Below are 16,201 nucleotides of genomic sequence, written 5' to 3' on the forward strand. Positions count from 1 at the left end.
TACAGGGCCTCTGAGGGTGGCACAATGAGTGCTGCAGCCCTTAGAGGCCTTCCCTGGCCACAAGGCCCTGGGTACCTAGGGTACCATTTACTAGGGGCTGACATGTGGCTAGGGTTTGCCAATTTGGAATTTGTGTGGTTGAAGGAAGGAACATAGGCCCTGGGCACCTGATTGGCAGGAACCCAGGGTACACTCAATCGAAGTTCATTCAGCAATTTAGCAAAAAGTGGGGGCATACCATGCAAGAAAGATGGCACTTTCTCACACAAGGCTACTGGATTCAAGCTAACCTGACTGATGAGGAGTGATACCTCAAAACCGGTCCTAGGATGCTTTTTTGAGGTCTAGGGAGGACATGGCCTAGCAGTTCGGGCTGGACTGTTTCCATGCGAAGTAGGCTTAAGACTGATTTACATATGGCTGAGTCTATAGTGGAATGGCATAGTGAGCAAAAAACAATGGATTTAGGCACAGATCACTGACTGGGGATTGACCGTTTGACATTGTTCAGCACTACATCCATCAATTTTGCACTCTACTCATACGGCGTACATGAAGCAAGCAAACCCTACCCTCTTTAGGAGAGTTACTTCTCTCCGTGTAATTATCCATCTATCCATATATACATTCATCATTTCACGCATCCACTCACAATACCTTCAGATATCCATCTATCCATACTTTCATCCATCCATACTTTCAGTTTTCCATAGCTTTCTATTCCTTAACCTTCCATCCATTCCCCCTATAACCTATCGATCCTTCTGCTCTTTCATCAATCCTCTTACACTTTAATCTATCAATCTTTTTATCCTACCATCCGCCTTTCGTCCATCGCCACCCCCTTTTGTACCGCTTTGTTCGCCCTAAGTTGGCAGGGTATGCTCAGACGTGAGTCCCTTGCTCACTTTGCCACTGGATTCAAGCAAGCCTGGCTGAAGACGGCTGAAATGCCAGAAACCGGTCCCAGGAAGCTTGTTTCCGGTCCAGGGAAGGCATGGCTTGGCAGTTCGGGCTGGACTGTTCCCATGAGGCACAGGGTCAGACTGATTTGCATATGGCCATGTCTGAACTAGGGTGGCAGAGTGGGCTAAAGAACGGTGATGGATCAAACCCAGATCTGTTGACTGGGTGTGAGTGTTTGATTGGTTCTGATGCTCCGTCCATCGCCACCCCCTTTTGTACCGCTTTGTTCGCCCTAAGTTGGCAGGGTATGCTCAGACGTGAGTCCCTTGCTCACTTTGCCACTGGATTCAAGCAAGCCTGGCTGAAGACGGCTGAAATGCCAGAAACCGGTCCTAGGAAGCTTGTTTCCGGTCCAGGGAAGGCATGGCTTGGCAGTTCGGGCTGGACTGTTCCCATGAGGCACAGGGTCAGACTGATTTGCATATGGCCATGTCTGAACTGGGGTGGCAGAGTGGGCTAAAGAACGGTGATGGATCAAACCCAGATCTGTTGACTGGGTGTGAGTGTTTGATTGGTTCTGATGCTCCGTCCATCGCCACCCCCTTTTGTACCGCTTTGTTCGCCCTAAGTTGGCAGGGTATGCTCAGACGTGAGTCCCTTGCTCACTTTGCCACTGGATTCAAGCAAGCCTGGCTGAAGACGGCTGAAATGCCAGAAACCAGTCCTAGGAAGCTTGTTTCCGGTCCAGGGAAGGCATGGCTTGGCAGTTCGGGCTGGACTGTTCCCATGAGGCACAGGGTCAGACTGATTTGCATATGGCCATGTCTGAACTGGGGTGGCAGAGTGGGCTAAAGAACGGTGATGGATCAAACCCAGATCTGTTGACTGGGTGTGAGTGTTTGATTGGTTCTGATGCTCCGTCCATCGCCACCCCCTTTTGTACCGCTTTGTTCGCCCTAAGTTGGCAGGGTATGCTCAGACGTGAGTCCCTTGCTCACTTTGCCACTGGATTCAAGCAAGCCTGGCTGAAGACGGCTGAAATGCCAGAAACCGGTCCTAGGAAGCTTGTTTCCGGTCCAGGGAAGGCATGGCTTGGCAGTTCGGGCTGGACTGTTCCCATGAGGCACAGGGTCAGACTTATTTGCATATGGCCATGTCTGAACTGGGGTGGCAGAGTGGGCTAAAGAACGGTGATGGATCAAACCCAGATCTGTTGACTGGGTGTGAGTGTTTGATTGGTTCTGATGCTCCGTCCATCACCACCCCCTTTTGTACCGCTTTATTCATTACTTTTCCTTTTTTACCGGTCTCTCATGCTTACTTTCTCTATTTGTTCTTCTGTGTTTCTACTTTTTCTGTGATTTCATGTTTTTATTTCTCTCTTTCATTTGTTGCGCATGTCTGCGTACCTCCCACACCTCTCCGTCATTTGTTGCCTATTAGCAGCTCTGTAGACAGAGAAGGCTCATAAATAGCTAATTATTGATGTTTAGTGGGACCTATTTCAACAAACCATGGCACCCATTGACAGCCCTTGCCTCACTTAAGTTGCTTAAGTGGGGGTTCTCTTTGCCCATGGTCTAGAAGACATCAGCTGACTATAGGGAGTCAAAAAATACATCAAACATAGGCGAGCTGAATACAGTGCTCCCCACTGCTCTTCACAGAATCCATTAGAGAGAAAGTGTCCCTCATCTCTTCAACCTTCGGTCTAAATAAAACAAGATTGACTGACACGGCAGAACCAGCAAGAGGTAACTACAGGCATGGATGAAAGGAGCAGTATTAAATAAAAGGGCAAACCAGGATAGTGCATACCTAGAATGATCTGCATTATTCAACTGAAAAGCAGCAGAAAAAAGATGGGAGAAGGTCAAAGTAATCCGGCAAAAATCGCAACAAGAGGAGAGAGATAAATCAGAATAATCATTTAAGACAGCAAATGGAAGCAGACACAGACAACAACTCACTATTGGTAACACTCTTTCTGTTGGATACTAACTATCTAACTGCAGATTCCTCACCTTTATAATATTCCCAGGCACCTGACTCGATCTGGAAACTTTTCTACAGCAGTGCTCCTGGGCGTCGGTAGGGGGAGCCATGTGGCTCTATATTTACTCCGTTCCATCCGGAAATGACAAACGGAGCTGCATACAACGACCACCACTGAACGCTGATGTCAGTTTCTTTCTTGATTCTGTCTGCCCCTTCTGACCTACCAGTACTAGTTTACAGATCTCGAGCTTGGGAACTTTTTTAGATGAAAAAAGAAACCATCCTACAGAACAGGCAGACAAGAGGGTGGTGATGAATCTGCAGTTAGGAGGAGTATTCATCAGAGGGATTATTACCGAAGATAGGTAACTTGTTCTTCTGATGGATACTTCCAACCGCAGATTCCTTACCTCTAGAATAGATACCAAAGCAGTACCTCCCTTTAGAAGGTGGAATCAGCTCAGAACAAAAAGCCCTGCAAGACCGAACAGACAAATTTATCTTCCCATTCTCCTGGCCGTCAAGGCAGTAGTTCTTCATGAATGTGTATACTGATTCCCACATTGCAGCCTGACAAAGGCAAAGAACAGACACTCAGGATGCCAACTTAGGAATAGCAGCCATGGTTTTGGTGGAATGAGCTCTTGATTGATGTGAAAGCTTATGGCTTTCTTGGGGTTAACATGATGAAGTCTCTCCTCCTGCTTCGAGAGGTGAGGCGGAGCAAAAAACATTGGGGAAAGTGATGAATTACCTTATGTAAAAAGGAGTCACTACTTTCGGCACACAGGCTCCTTTGGTTCTCAACACCTGTTTGTCTGGGAAAAAGTTGGTGAGAGAATGCTACCTCAAGAAAGCCTGAAGCTCACTTATGTGATGAGCTGAAGTAAATGCGAAAAGAAACACCGTCTTCAGAGTAAGTAGACACAATGTGCAGCTGTGCATCAGCTCGAAGGAAGTAACTTGAGAAATACATGTGTTAAAAGTGTGAGCATTTTGAATCTGACCTTCCATTGGAAGGCGTCCAGAGGGTGGTGATCAACAGTGGGACGAAGGCCTCTATCCTTCGGGACAAAGAAATAGCAGGAATAACAAGCAGTCCTTATTTTTGAGGCTGGTACCCTTTCTACGGCACATTTGGACAAGAGAGCCTGCAACTCCTGTAACAAAATGGCAGGGGCTAGTCTGAAAGCCATTCTGATGTAGGTGGAAGAAGCAGCAGCTCGGAAAGGAATGGAAGAGCATAGCCCTATTGAATGGTCTGAAGGACCCATCTTTGCCATCCTTGGAGAAAGTGTTGGATTCGTCCTCCTAGAGGGTGGTTCTGTGCCACTAAAGGCAAGCTAAAGTGACTTGGAGGGGGACTAGGAAGATCTGTACCGGCCTGGGGACCTGCACATTGCCTCCTTGATCTCTGCTCTTGTCCAAACAAGGGCTGGGTTGACTTAGGCAATGCCAGATGACCCTGCAAGTGTGTCAGATCTTGCAAGTAGACCCAAAAGGGTTGTATTTGTTGAGGGAAGTGTTTGGCGGGGATTAAAAGACCCAGAGACATTGTGGTCCAGCTCTCCTTGAAGCTTTCCAAGGTAGAATCAGCATTCTTACCACAAAGAAGAGATCTTTCGACAGGCTTATCCATAAGAGGTGCCTGGTCATCCCCAAAGAGCTTTTTTTTTATGAACCTCATCCGTGAATGGCAATGGAGTACCACAGTATAAATGCTCGCCCCAAGCAATCAGTGGTGTCTAGACCAGAACGGATTACATATTTAGCTACATCCTGATACCCTGAATGATTGGAGCCACAGAGTCCCAAAACTCCTGCATGACTACCAGCAAAATCTCAGCGACTGTGCCTCAGTGGGTGTGTGTAACTCACAAGCTGGCAACTGGCAATGACTGACCTTAAAGACAGGTTGGCCGATAGGAACAGCCATTTTCCAAATACCTAGATCTTCTGGAGTAGAATGCTGAGTCAAAAAATGAAGGTTACCTGGCACCAGTCTGTGGTGTCTGGCTACCTGCTTTTCACCAGTGGGCAAGAACAGGGCTTAAATCAGCTGCCAATAATGTGCCAATTAGAGCATCATTAAATGGTAGAAGAGGCTCAGATGTGTCCTGCCCAGGCTGCAAAATGTCTGTAACTAGATTAGTTTTAATCTCCAGAGAGGAGAGTTGCAGCTGAATGTCTAATCACCACAGTAAAGGAAGCACTTTCTTCTGCTGGTGGCCTTGAAGGGAATCAATCCAGTCTCAGGGGAAGTGTTGAACCCACGGGCCATGTCTCGGTGATCGTCATCATAATATGGGGAAAATGATCACCGTCATCTCCGCTATGATCCCCAAGGGGTGGTTGACTTTCATTTGAGTCGGAGTCAAAATGCTGATGGAAAACCTGATGGCAGCTCCGAGGTAGAGGGAGTGTTCTGTCTGAATCTGACTACATGAAGACCAAAGGCGTCACAGTGAAATCAAGACACAACTACAGTAGTAACTGATTCGAGTTTGGTTCAGAGTCAGACACCGGTATAAGTAAAGGGTTGACGTCGTGGCCACAGTTGAAGGGAATGGCACAGATTGTGGCACTGAGAATCGATTCATTGGCGGTAACCAGACTGGAGATGCATTTGATTCTTTGGGCCTGAAGGTGTGCCAATGGGAACCAGAAGATAAGTGCAACACAGTCTCCATAAAGGCCTCCATTTGTTGCAATATCGCCGATGACACAGGGAACTTGGGTGCATCACGACGAATTGTGGACTAGGCTCCTCAGTAGACCAGGAGCGAGACACCTTCACAAATTCTCTGTCGAGTGTGGCAGGATAGAGTCCTGCCTGGCTTTCTTGTGTTTCCTCTTTACCTTCAATATGAACTTACCCAAAGATTTCGACCTTGACAAGAACCTTTTACCGAAATGACCTTGGGAGTGGGAGCAGGTCCATGCTCTCGACTTCGAAAAGAAGCAGGTGTTGAGTGGTTTCTTCTGGTGTTCGGTGACATACAGCTTTGCTTCACATTCTCGGATCACCTTCGATTTCATGAGGACATATTTCTCACCCAACTTGGAGCCATGTCCTCAGCCCAAACACCAAAGGCATATGGTATGCAGGTCAGTCACAGACATTTGTATGTAACAATTCTATCAAGGTTCAAAACCTATAGTTTTAGGAGGGGACATAGTTCACTTACACACTGGTTGAAGATCTGTTAGAAGAAATCTTGTGAAACCGACAAAGAAAAAGGGGAGGGAGCTAGATCCATGTTTGAAGGTGCACAAAGAAAAGAATTGATGTCTGAGTGCAAGGGTGGTGCTCTGCTCATCAATTCCAGACAGATGAAGTGAATGCAGCGCCGCTCATAGCCACTTATCAGTGCTCAGGAGTACTGCTGTGGAAAGGTTTTCGGATCCAGTCTGGCACCTCAGGATATTCTAAGTCTGCAGGTCAAAGTATCCATCAGAAGGATTGGTATTACCCATGGGAACCAGGAAATGCAAGAAAGCATGCAAAAGTAAGGTGCACAAAATTGTCAGTGTGTGTGAGAGTAGATGTGTGTGAGTGTTTGAAAGAGAAGTTGATGTCTGTGTGTGTGTGAGAGAGCGAGAGAGAGAGAGAGACGAAGGAACAAAGAGAGAGGGAGGTAAATAGAAGATGACAAAAAAGGCTATGAGTATACAGTTACAGTAAGAGAAAAATAGCACAGAAACGTCAGCATCATAAACAGAGAGAGAATAGGACATAAGGCTTATGATTATCCAGGGACAGTAGTAGCAAGGGGCCTTACAAGGATCAGTATTATCCAATGAGAGCTGTCATAAGAGATCATAGAAACATCTGCATTATTCAGCCACAAATGCATTGAGCAAAATGTAACATGTTCAAGAGGAAAGCAACAGGAAAAAGAAATAGGAGTGTCAGCATTATAAAAGAGGAGAGCGAGAGGGTGTCTGGATACAAGAGCAATTGCTGTCACATGAGAGAGTGTGAAGAGGAGGAACAATGAAAGAATGATAGTGCCATATGAGATAGCAAAAGCAAAAATGAGGGGGCCAGTCAGAGTGGCTTCTCCTTTACAGAGGTAGGGGGTTGTGGGATTCACATTACCGATCTGGAGTTAGGTCTTTTTCCTTTTTTTTCTTTCCACCTTTCTTTTTTCCTTTTTTCTGGTGAGATAAAAGAAGCAAAAGACACACAATTGATGGACGGAATGCAGACCAATCAAAACATTCACCCCCAGTCAAGAGATCTGGGTTAAATCCATCAATCTGAAAGAAACACGTTAGTTAGATTCCTTACCTTAGAATGTCCCCAGGCTGGATCCGGAAAGATTTTTCGTCAGCAATACCCTTGCGCGTCGCTAGGCGTCGACTGCGGCTCTGTGTCCGTCGTCGGCATCGTGATCGCCGGAATGACGTTGTCGGAGTACTTAGACGCCGCCCTCACGCGCTGACGTCAGTTCTTTTTTCCGCGCCAGTAAGCGCAGATCCGGGAAGAGCATACCCTTTAGTCACTTTTTGACTAAACTTTTTGACCTTTTTTGGTTCCTGTTTCGAGTCAACCTCGACTCCAGGTGCTGGTAGGGATGCCCGGGTTCAAGCCGTGCGACGCCTGTCACCGCCTGATGTGGGTCACGGATCACCACCGCCGGTGTCTCTACTGCCTTGGGGCCGACCATGATGTCGAGTCGTGCCTCGACTGCCGGGCCTTGACCTCGAAGGCTAGGCGGGAGCGGTCCTGCAAGCTGCTCGAGATCTGGCAGTCGGCTCCGCGCCGCTCAAGGTCCCGGTCGAGGAGGAGGTCGAGGGACCGGTCGGGGAGCCGCAGCCATCACCGCTCGTCAGGGTCGAAGTCCTCGCATTCCAGTAAGTCGAGGCACAGTAAGAAGTCGAAGAAGCGACATCGCTCTTCTGACTCCCCTCGCCGGTCGCGTGACTCGGCTGAGGGTTCGGGTGGCACCACCCGCGCGGCTTCGTCGGAGCAGCAAGAGTCGCATCCGGCCCCATACCCTCCGGTCCCTGATCCCCTTGCAACTCTGACGGAAACCCGAGACTTCCTCGTGGCCCCGCAGGTCCGACTGGGGGGCCTAGCGAGCCGGTGTCATCGACTTTGGTCCTGACGCCGCAGGCCCCTGGGGGATCCAGCCTGGATCCCGGTCGACCTTACGACCCCTCCACCGGTGCCGACCCCTTCGGTGTCGCGCCCGGCACCGTCTTCAGACGACGTCATCCCCAGGTTTAGTCCCGGTCCGGGCCGCCCGACGCCGTATCCGGCGCCAATGGATGACAGATTCATCTACCCCCCAGCTCCGACCTTTCCGCCTGTCTACCAGGAGTCGGAAGACGGGGACGACTGGGAGGGGTCTGAGGACCCTCTGGCACAGCAGTGCCAGTTATCTCAGGACTGGGCAGAAGAGCTGGGGGATGGCAGTGGTCTTGGCACCTCCCCTGACACTGGCTTCATCTCTCCTCCCTCCGTGGCTACGGAGGAGGGTGCTACCTATTCTGTGGTGCTGCGCAGGACTGCCGAAGCCCTTCAGCTGGAGCTCCCTGCAGTGGCCGTGAGGACTAACCTCCTCACTGAAGTGCTTCAACCGCCAGTAAGCTCCTCGGAGCCTCTGCTGCAGTTCAATGAAGTACTGACGGGTGTTCTGATGGGCACCTGGTCCAAGCACTCCACAGTCCCTCCTGTGGACCGGAACGTGGCCCTGCGCCACCGCCCCGCACCGAGTGACCCCAGCTTTCTGTCGGTGCACCCCACGCCTGAGAGCCTGATTATCCAGGCCTCTACCTCCCGGGAAGGGAGGAATAGTTTGGGAAGAAACTGTTCTCCTCCCTTAGTTTGGGGTTGCGGTCTATCAACACCGCGTGCCTTTTGGACCATTACACTCACTCCTTGTGGGATACGGTGGCGGACGTGCTGCCCCAGTGTCTGGAGGAAGCCCAGACACGGCTCGCCCAGGCTCTTGCCGAGGGGCGGGATGCGGCACGGTACTCGATACGATGTGGGCTTGACACAACGGATTCGCTAGGTAGGGCAATTGTGACTACGGTGGAGATTCGTCGCCATGCCTGGCTGAGGTTCACGAATTTCTCCGGGGATGTCTAGAGCACCCTCATGGACATGCCCTTCGATGGCCGTCGCCTCTTTCGCGACAAAGCGGATAGTACGCTGGAGCGCTTTAAGGACTCCAGGGCTACGGCCAAGTCCTTGGGCCTCTCGGCCCAGCGCCCCCAAACTTCCACTTTTCGCCCCTTTCGTGGCCAAGGAAGGGGTGCCCACACGTCCATCTAGCCACAGGCCGCAGAACCAGCCTCAACGCGGTCACGGACGTGGATTCCGCCAAGGCGGAGCTTGGGGACAGAGAGCCGGTTAGCCCACATCTGCCCCAGCAGCATCTGCCTCAAAGCCTTCCTAGTCCGAGCTTTCAGGCCCATTCCACGCCAGTGGGAGGCAGAGTTCGCCATCACCTGCTCCACTAGCATACCATCACATCAGACAGGTGGGTGCTGCAGATCGTCCGAAGGGGCTACTCCCTCCCCTTTGATGCGACCCCTCCAGCCATGCCACCGCATGTCGGGGGATCACTTGCAACTTCTGCAGGAGGAAGTAACGGCCCTCTTGGCCAAGGGGGCCATCGAGCGCGTTCCTGGCCCAGAAGTAGGTCGGGTTGGTATTCCCACTACTTTCTGGTTCCCAAGAAGGGCAAAGGGGGCCTACGCCCTATCTTGGGCCTTAGGAGCGTCAACGCCTTCCTCCGGAAGGATAAGTTCAAGATGCTCACCTTAGCTCAGATTCTGGCTGCCCTAGACCCTGGAGACTTAATGGTAGCATTGGACTTGCAGGACGCTTATTACCACATCCCCGTCCTGCCAGCTCATCGGCGTTACCTGTGATTCACGGTAGGCCACGAGCACTTTCAGTTTACCGTGCTCCCCTTTGGCCTCACCAGTGCCCCTCGGGTGTTCACGAAAGTGATGGCGGTGGTCACAGCTCATCTGCGCAGATCAGGGGTTCCAGTCTTCCCCTATCTCAACGACTGGCTGTTGAAGGCGGGCTCGCCCCAGGCAGTCGTCTCCCACCTCCAGACTACGGCCGACCTCCTGCATTTGCTGGGGTTCTCCATCAACGTGCCGAAGTCGCATCTGAGTCCCTCCCAGAAGCTCCTTTTCATCGGAGCAGTTCTGGACTCGGCGCAGTTCCGGGTCTATCCTCACATACTAAATTCTTTGAGCCCAGTCCGGTGCCACAAGAATGACTTGGGCCCGGTCGCGTCTGATCTTCTTCAGCACTCTGGGCAGAAGTGGTATAGGTGGAAAGGCGTACAATAGACCGCAACTCCACTTGCGACGAAAAGCGTCTCCGAGCAAGTGCCACCATGGAAACTCCAACACGCAGAACTGCTGACATTGCGCGTTCTCTTCGGCGGCGAATAGATCTAACCAAGGTTCTCCCCAGTGCTGAAAGAGACCTTGTGCCACTTCTGAGTGAAGACGTCATTCAAGATCCAACATGCACCTGCGGCTGAGTTCGTCCGCCCTGGCGTTCAGGGTACCTGCCAGGTGTTGAACCACCAAGGAAATGCCTTGACGTTCCAGCCACGTCCAGAGATGTAGAGCCTCCTGACATAGGGTCCACAACCCCACCCCACCCTGCTTGTTGCAGTACCACATGGCGGTGGTGTTGTCTGTGAACACCTGCACTACTCTCCCCTTGACAGAGGGAAGGAATGCTTTCAGTGCAAGTAGGATCGCCCTGAGCTCCAAAAGATTGATATGGAGCTTGGACTCCGCCGGAGACCAGAGGCCTCTGATCTCCGCCTCTCCCATGTGGCCGCCCCATCCCAGGAGGGATGCGTCCGTCACTACTGTGTGCTCCGGTTGGGGAAGGGAGAGGGATCTGCCGCTGACCCAACGCTGGTCCGTGAGCCACCACTGCAAGTCCTGTGCAGTGCCCTCCGAGATCTGGACGTAGTTGGACAGGTTTCCCTGATGCTGCTTCCACTGGAACATCAGGTCCCACTGCAGAGCCTGCATATGCCATCTAACATGATAGATCAGCAGGATGCAGGAGGCCATGAGGCCCAGCAGCCTCAGGGTCTTCCTGACCGAAACCCAGGAGCAGGGCCAAAAGATTGGAATCATAGCCCGAATGTCCCGGACTCACTGTTCAGGAAGATACTGCGCCGTATCCAGAACCGCTCCAATAAAGAGGAGCTTCTGAGAGGGAATCAGGTACGACTTTGGCACGTTGATGGAAAACCCCAGCAAATGCAGGAGGTCGGCCGTAGTCTGGAGGTGGGAGTGAGTCGCCGAGATAGGGGAAGACTGAAACCCCTGATCTGAGCAAATGAGCTGTGACCACTGCCATCACTTTCGTGAACACCCGAGGGGCGCTGGTAAGGCCGAAAGGGAGCACGGTGAACTGAAAGTGCTCGTGGCCCACCGTGAACCGTAGGTAACGGTGGTGGGCTGGCAGGATGGGGATATGAAAATGAGCATCCTGCAAGTCCAATGCTACCAGCCAGTCTTGCGGGTCTAGGGCATCCCTACTGCCCCAGGAGTCGAGTACTCAACAAAACAAGAGAAACAAGTTCTCAAAAACCAGGTTAAAGTTTAATAACTAGGAGTACCGCTCTCTCTCGGATCTGCGCTTGCTGGCGCGGAAAAAGAAAGAACTTTCGTCAGCGCGTGTGTCTAAGTAGCTCCGACGACGTCATCTTGGCGGCTACGATGCCAGCGACGTACGCGGAGCCGCACGATGATGCCTGCCGACGCGCAAGGGTACTGCTGACGAAAACTTTCCAGATCCAGTCTGACGCCTTGGGTTATTCTAAAATAAGGAATCTATCACTAACGTGTATCTTTCAGATATATATTTTTTTAACCAATCAATAATAAGTACAGCCCTCAAGGGAAGTTAACCCATCATTTTCTGTGTTTATATCATATGCTCAATTATCTTAGACTAACCATGTTGCATGTGCAGGTCACTCTGAATATTTGGAATGAGTGCACATTGAGGAAGAAGGGAGAAGACTTCTCTTTTCAGAACATATGTTTTTCTGTGCCATCTACTTAAAAACTAAAGAATATCACTTTCTCATAGAGCGCATCCACATATATTGAAATTCTGCAATATTTGCAATTGTAAATGGTTAATGTGCTGCATGGCAAGACACTTATGAGGTCCCAAAGGCGCGACCTATTGGCTATGCCAATGCTTGTTTGCGAGTGGCGTGGTATCTAGGATGAATGGGCAAAGTCCATTTAGCTTCAGCAAAGTATGTCTGGATACACTTTACTATCCATATAGTCTTGTCAAGACGATTATTGTAATGTCCTTTATTTGGACACTCAAAAAGGCCACTTAAATAAGCTACAGAGGTTGCAAAATGCAGCGGCAAGGCTTCTCACGAAAATCCTGATATTCCATTCAGTTTTCACGGCATTGGAGGAGCTTCATTGGCTTCCAGTGAAAAAGAGAGCGGCCTTTAAAGCACTATGCAAAGTACACAAAGCACACCATGGCACTGGTCCTGAGTATCTAAGGAAAAAGCTTGTATGGTATACCACAAGTATATGTTTGCGTTCCACAACATCTAAAATGGTAATTGCCCCAAAACTGAAAAAGTTTCCTGCGTTGGGAGGAGTTTTGTTCACTCCTCCCGCCTACCCTGGAATCAGCTGCCTTGGCATCTGAAAGGTCAGCCAAATTGGAGCATGTTTGGGAAAAGTCTTAAACCTTGGCTCTTTTCCTCCCTTCTCTAGTTTCCTTCAATAACATTTTTATTTTTTTATTTTGTTTATTGACATTTTCAATACTACAACGTCAAACCAAACTAACAAGCCAGTTTCGTATTGAATAGTCTAATCAAGCAGTGACAGCTGAATCTATTTTGACCATAAGAGTTATAACAGAACACGTCCCACCCACTGTCTCAATATCACACATGTATTATGACTAACATAAAGGACCAAGCATGTCCACAGTATATCAGATGGTATATAGATATGAGATTACCTGACACATCTTCCCTTGAAAGAGTCTATTACAAGTGCACACACCCATTTACACGCCCAGATCGGCAACTCCTGCGCTGGATAATAGTAATAGAGATAAGGCATAGATATACCACAAATACAATGGGGACTACACTGCCATCGCATCCGAGGGCCCAGCATCCCCCTGCAAGTTAATGTTCCAAGCCAAGCACGGGTCACAAATGTTTCGGGGTCTGGAATTAAGTGGCAACAGTTCCCAGAATGTACTCAGTTGGGTATGGCCATATGTAATGTCTCTGACCCACTCCTTAATAGTGGCCACCCTCTTCCTACCCCAGTGTACGGCAATCTGACGCTTAGCAAATAAAAGGAGGAGGGCGTGTAGTTTACGTAGCTTAGGTGGCGTGTCCTTCACGTATCCCAGTAGGCCCATCACCGGAGATGGAGCCAGCTTCATCCCTAGTATGTCATTCACCGAATCGAAGACTTCCATCCAGAAAGCAGCTATCCTAGGGCAGTGCATGCCACATGTAGAAATGTGGCTGGAATGTGGCCACATCTCCAGCAGTCGCTCTCCGCACGAAGACCCATACGATGGAGACTCACCGGAGTCCTATAGTATCTATGCAAATACTTAAAATGGATCAATCGCAGCTTATAATTCAGGTAGAGTTCCAGTAGCTGCCCACAACAATATTCCCAGTGTTCTTCAGTTAACTCCACAGCTAGCTCATCATTCCAATAATTAAGAGAGGTAGGCGTCACAATCGGAGCAGTCTCCTGCATACGGGTATATAGACGAGTGACCAATTTGCGCAAGGATGAGAATTTCAGCAAGTTTTCCAGGGCAGGCAGAGTCGGCAGCGCCCTCGGGAAGTCCCCCCACAAGGAACAACATGCCGTGCGGATTCTATGGTATAGGAAGTTTTCAGTAAATGGCACCTCCTGACCCTCGAGCGCGACAGGTGGAGGTCAAAACGTGTCTCCAGGGTACAAATCCCCAAACGTCTGAAGTTGCATTGTCTTGGCTAGCGTCTTGCTCATGCTGTCCCGAATACAAGGCATCATTGGATTCTGCGGTAGAGGAACAGAGGGGGCATAGAGCAGCGGAAGCCCAGCTCTCTTTCGCAGTTCATCCCACGCCCAACACAGGGTACCGGACGAATCTATGTCACCACGAGGGCATCGAGGCTTTTGATACAACGCCACCCTAAGCGGGATTGGGGCCATGACGTCCGCCTCCACCGCAACATGTGGCTGGAATGGGGTCTGCTGTACCCAATAATGCAAAAACTGTGCTTGCGCACACAACGCTTAGAGGTGCATATCCGGGGCCCCCAGACCCCCCTGCCTCAATGGAAGGGTCAGAAGGTCCCAAGACGCTCTGGCTTGCTTGCCCGCCCACGCCAGCATGAGGAGGTGGGATTTAAGCGTGTTCAGAAAATGTTTTGTAATCGGGATCAGTATATTGACAAATAGATACAAAAATGTTGGCAGAATGACCATTTTGGCCAGTGCAATCCAGTGATAACGGCAACCGTGCCCAAACACGTACTTTGTCCTCCAGCCACATCATAGTTCGGCCACAGTTTAGGCGCCACACCTCCTGCGTATCACGACTGACCCAAACTCCCAAGTACTTCACCTCACCCGCCTCCCAGCGCAAGGGGAATTCTGATGTTACCCGGGGAGTTCCATCTGTCAACGGGAACACCACAGATTTCGCCCAATTGATACAGACACCGGAAAGCCCACCAAATCGGATAAATTCCCTCAACAACAGATCGAGATTGACCTCGGGGTTTATAACATATAACGTGACATCGTCCGCATATAGGGAAATGAGCAGGTTACGGGAACTGAAACCAATTCCTCTCGCGGTGTAATGTTGCCTGATCCGAGCCGCCAGTGGCTCCATTGCAACAGCAAATAGTAAAGGGGATAGTGGACACCCCGGTCTAGTCCCACGTGAAATCGAAAAAGGATCTGATAGCAAACCATTCACCCGTACCCGCGCCTTAGGAGCGTTATATAGCAGCCGGATGCAGTTTATAAAAAGCGGACTGAATCCCATGCGCCTGATGATGGAGAAGAGGTATGACCATTCAAGCGTATCGAACACCTTGGTGGCGTCCAGAAACACCACCGCGGCTTTTTCGTCTGGGTGTAAGTAATGGAGCACCGAGAATATCGTTTGCAAATCGTGAGAAGTGGATCTCCCCTGTATAAAGCCCGACTGATCCGGAAGGGCAATCATTGGCAAAAGAGGTTGCAACCTGCTAGCTAGCAGCTTAGCAAAAATCTTTACATCTACATTAATCATGGAGAGTGGACGGTAAGAGTCCAGCTCCTCCTCCGGTTTTCCCAGTTTTAATAGCGTAATGATTGTCGCCTCCCTCATAGACGGAGGCAGGGTCCCCACCTCCAATGCCTCCCCGTATACCTCCAGCAAACGAGGGCCAATTCCTCAACGTACGTCTTGTAGAAGGACGTGGTTAGACCGTCAGGTCCCGGAGCTTTACCCATGGGTAGGCTTTTAATGACCTGCATCACATCCTCCACTGTAAAAGGGAGGTCCATATATTTCCTATGCACGTCATTGAACCAGACCAGTGCCACAGTGTCAAGGAACTCATTCAGCTCCTCAGCGCCCGACCCCTGAGTAGTCGTGTATAGCCGGTTGTAAAATGCGGCGAATACGTTGGACACCCCCTTGTGACCCCTAATCATGTCTCCTTGCGGGTTCCGAATCTCATGGACAAACGTCAAGCCGGCAAGTGTGCGCCCCGGCCTATCTCCCGACGAGCCTCAGCGTACCTGCCCAAGAACTTCGTTTCACGCTGAGCCTCCTCCGCATAATCCAACAGTAGAGCCTTAATCTTCTGCGTTATGTGAGGGTCATTCGTGGAGTAAAAATCCCCCTCTAGTGCCTTAATCTGGGCCTCCAGGGAGGCCAGCGTACCGCGAATCGCCTTTAACACCCCATTGGCCTCTAATCAGCACCTTAAAAGCCTCCCAGAGCGATGCTTCAGTCACCACTGACCCCTCATTGTTAGAATAATAATCAAGGATGTCCCCCCGTATATCTTCCCTGAAAGCCTCATCTAACATAGCATGCGATGGAAGCCGCCAGGAGAACTCTCGGGGGAGTGAGCCCGGGAGAGTCAGCCGTAACAGACATGGTGCGTGGTCGGACAGCGTGCGCAGCAAGTGCGATACCTCAGCAGTCCAAGCCACCGCATCCCTGGAGATCAGCCAGAAATCCAGGCGTGACCACGCAGTGACGATCCGATACACA

At 50.4% G+C, this 16,201-nt stretch overlaps 1 protein-coding gene across 1 annotated transcript in view; it reads right to left on the reverse strand.

The window, feature by feature from the left end:
* The window catches only part of LOC146811399 (dynein regulatory complex subunit 11-like), a 293,100-nt gene that overhangs the window by 109,349 nt on the left and 167,550 nt on the right, over positions 1 to 16,201 (reverse strand). Inside the window, exon 12 of the mRNA XM_085618510.1 lies at positions 7,007 to 7,065. Within this exon, the coding sequence (XP_085474636.1) occupies positions 7,007 to 7,065 (59 nt within the window). The remainder of the gene's footprint in view (positions 1 to 7,006; positions 7,066 to 16,201) is intronic.

The sequence above is a fragment of the Triturus cristatus genome, chromosome 7, assembly GCF_964204655.1.
Source record: "Triturus cristatus chromosome 7, aTriCri1.1, whole genome shotgun sequence".
Classification (NCBI taxonomy): Eukaryota; Metazoa; Chordata; class Amphibia; order Caudata; family Salamandridae; genus Triturus; species Triturus cristatus.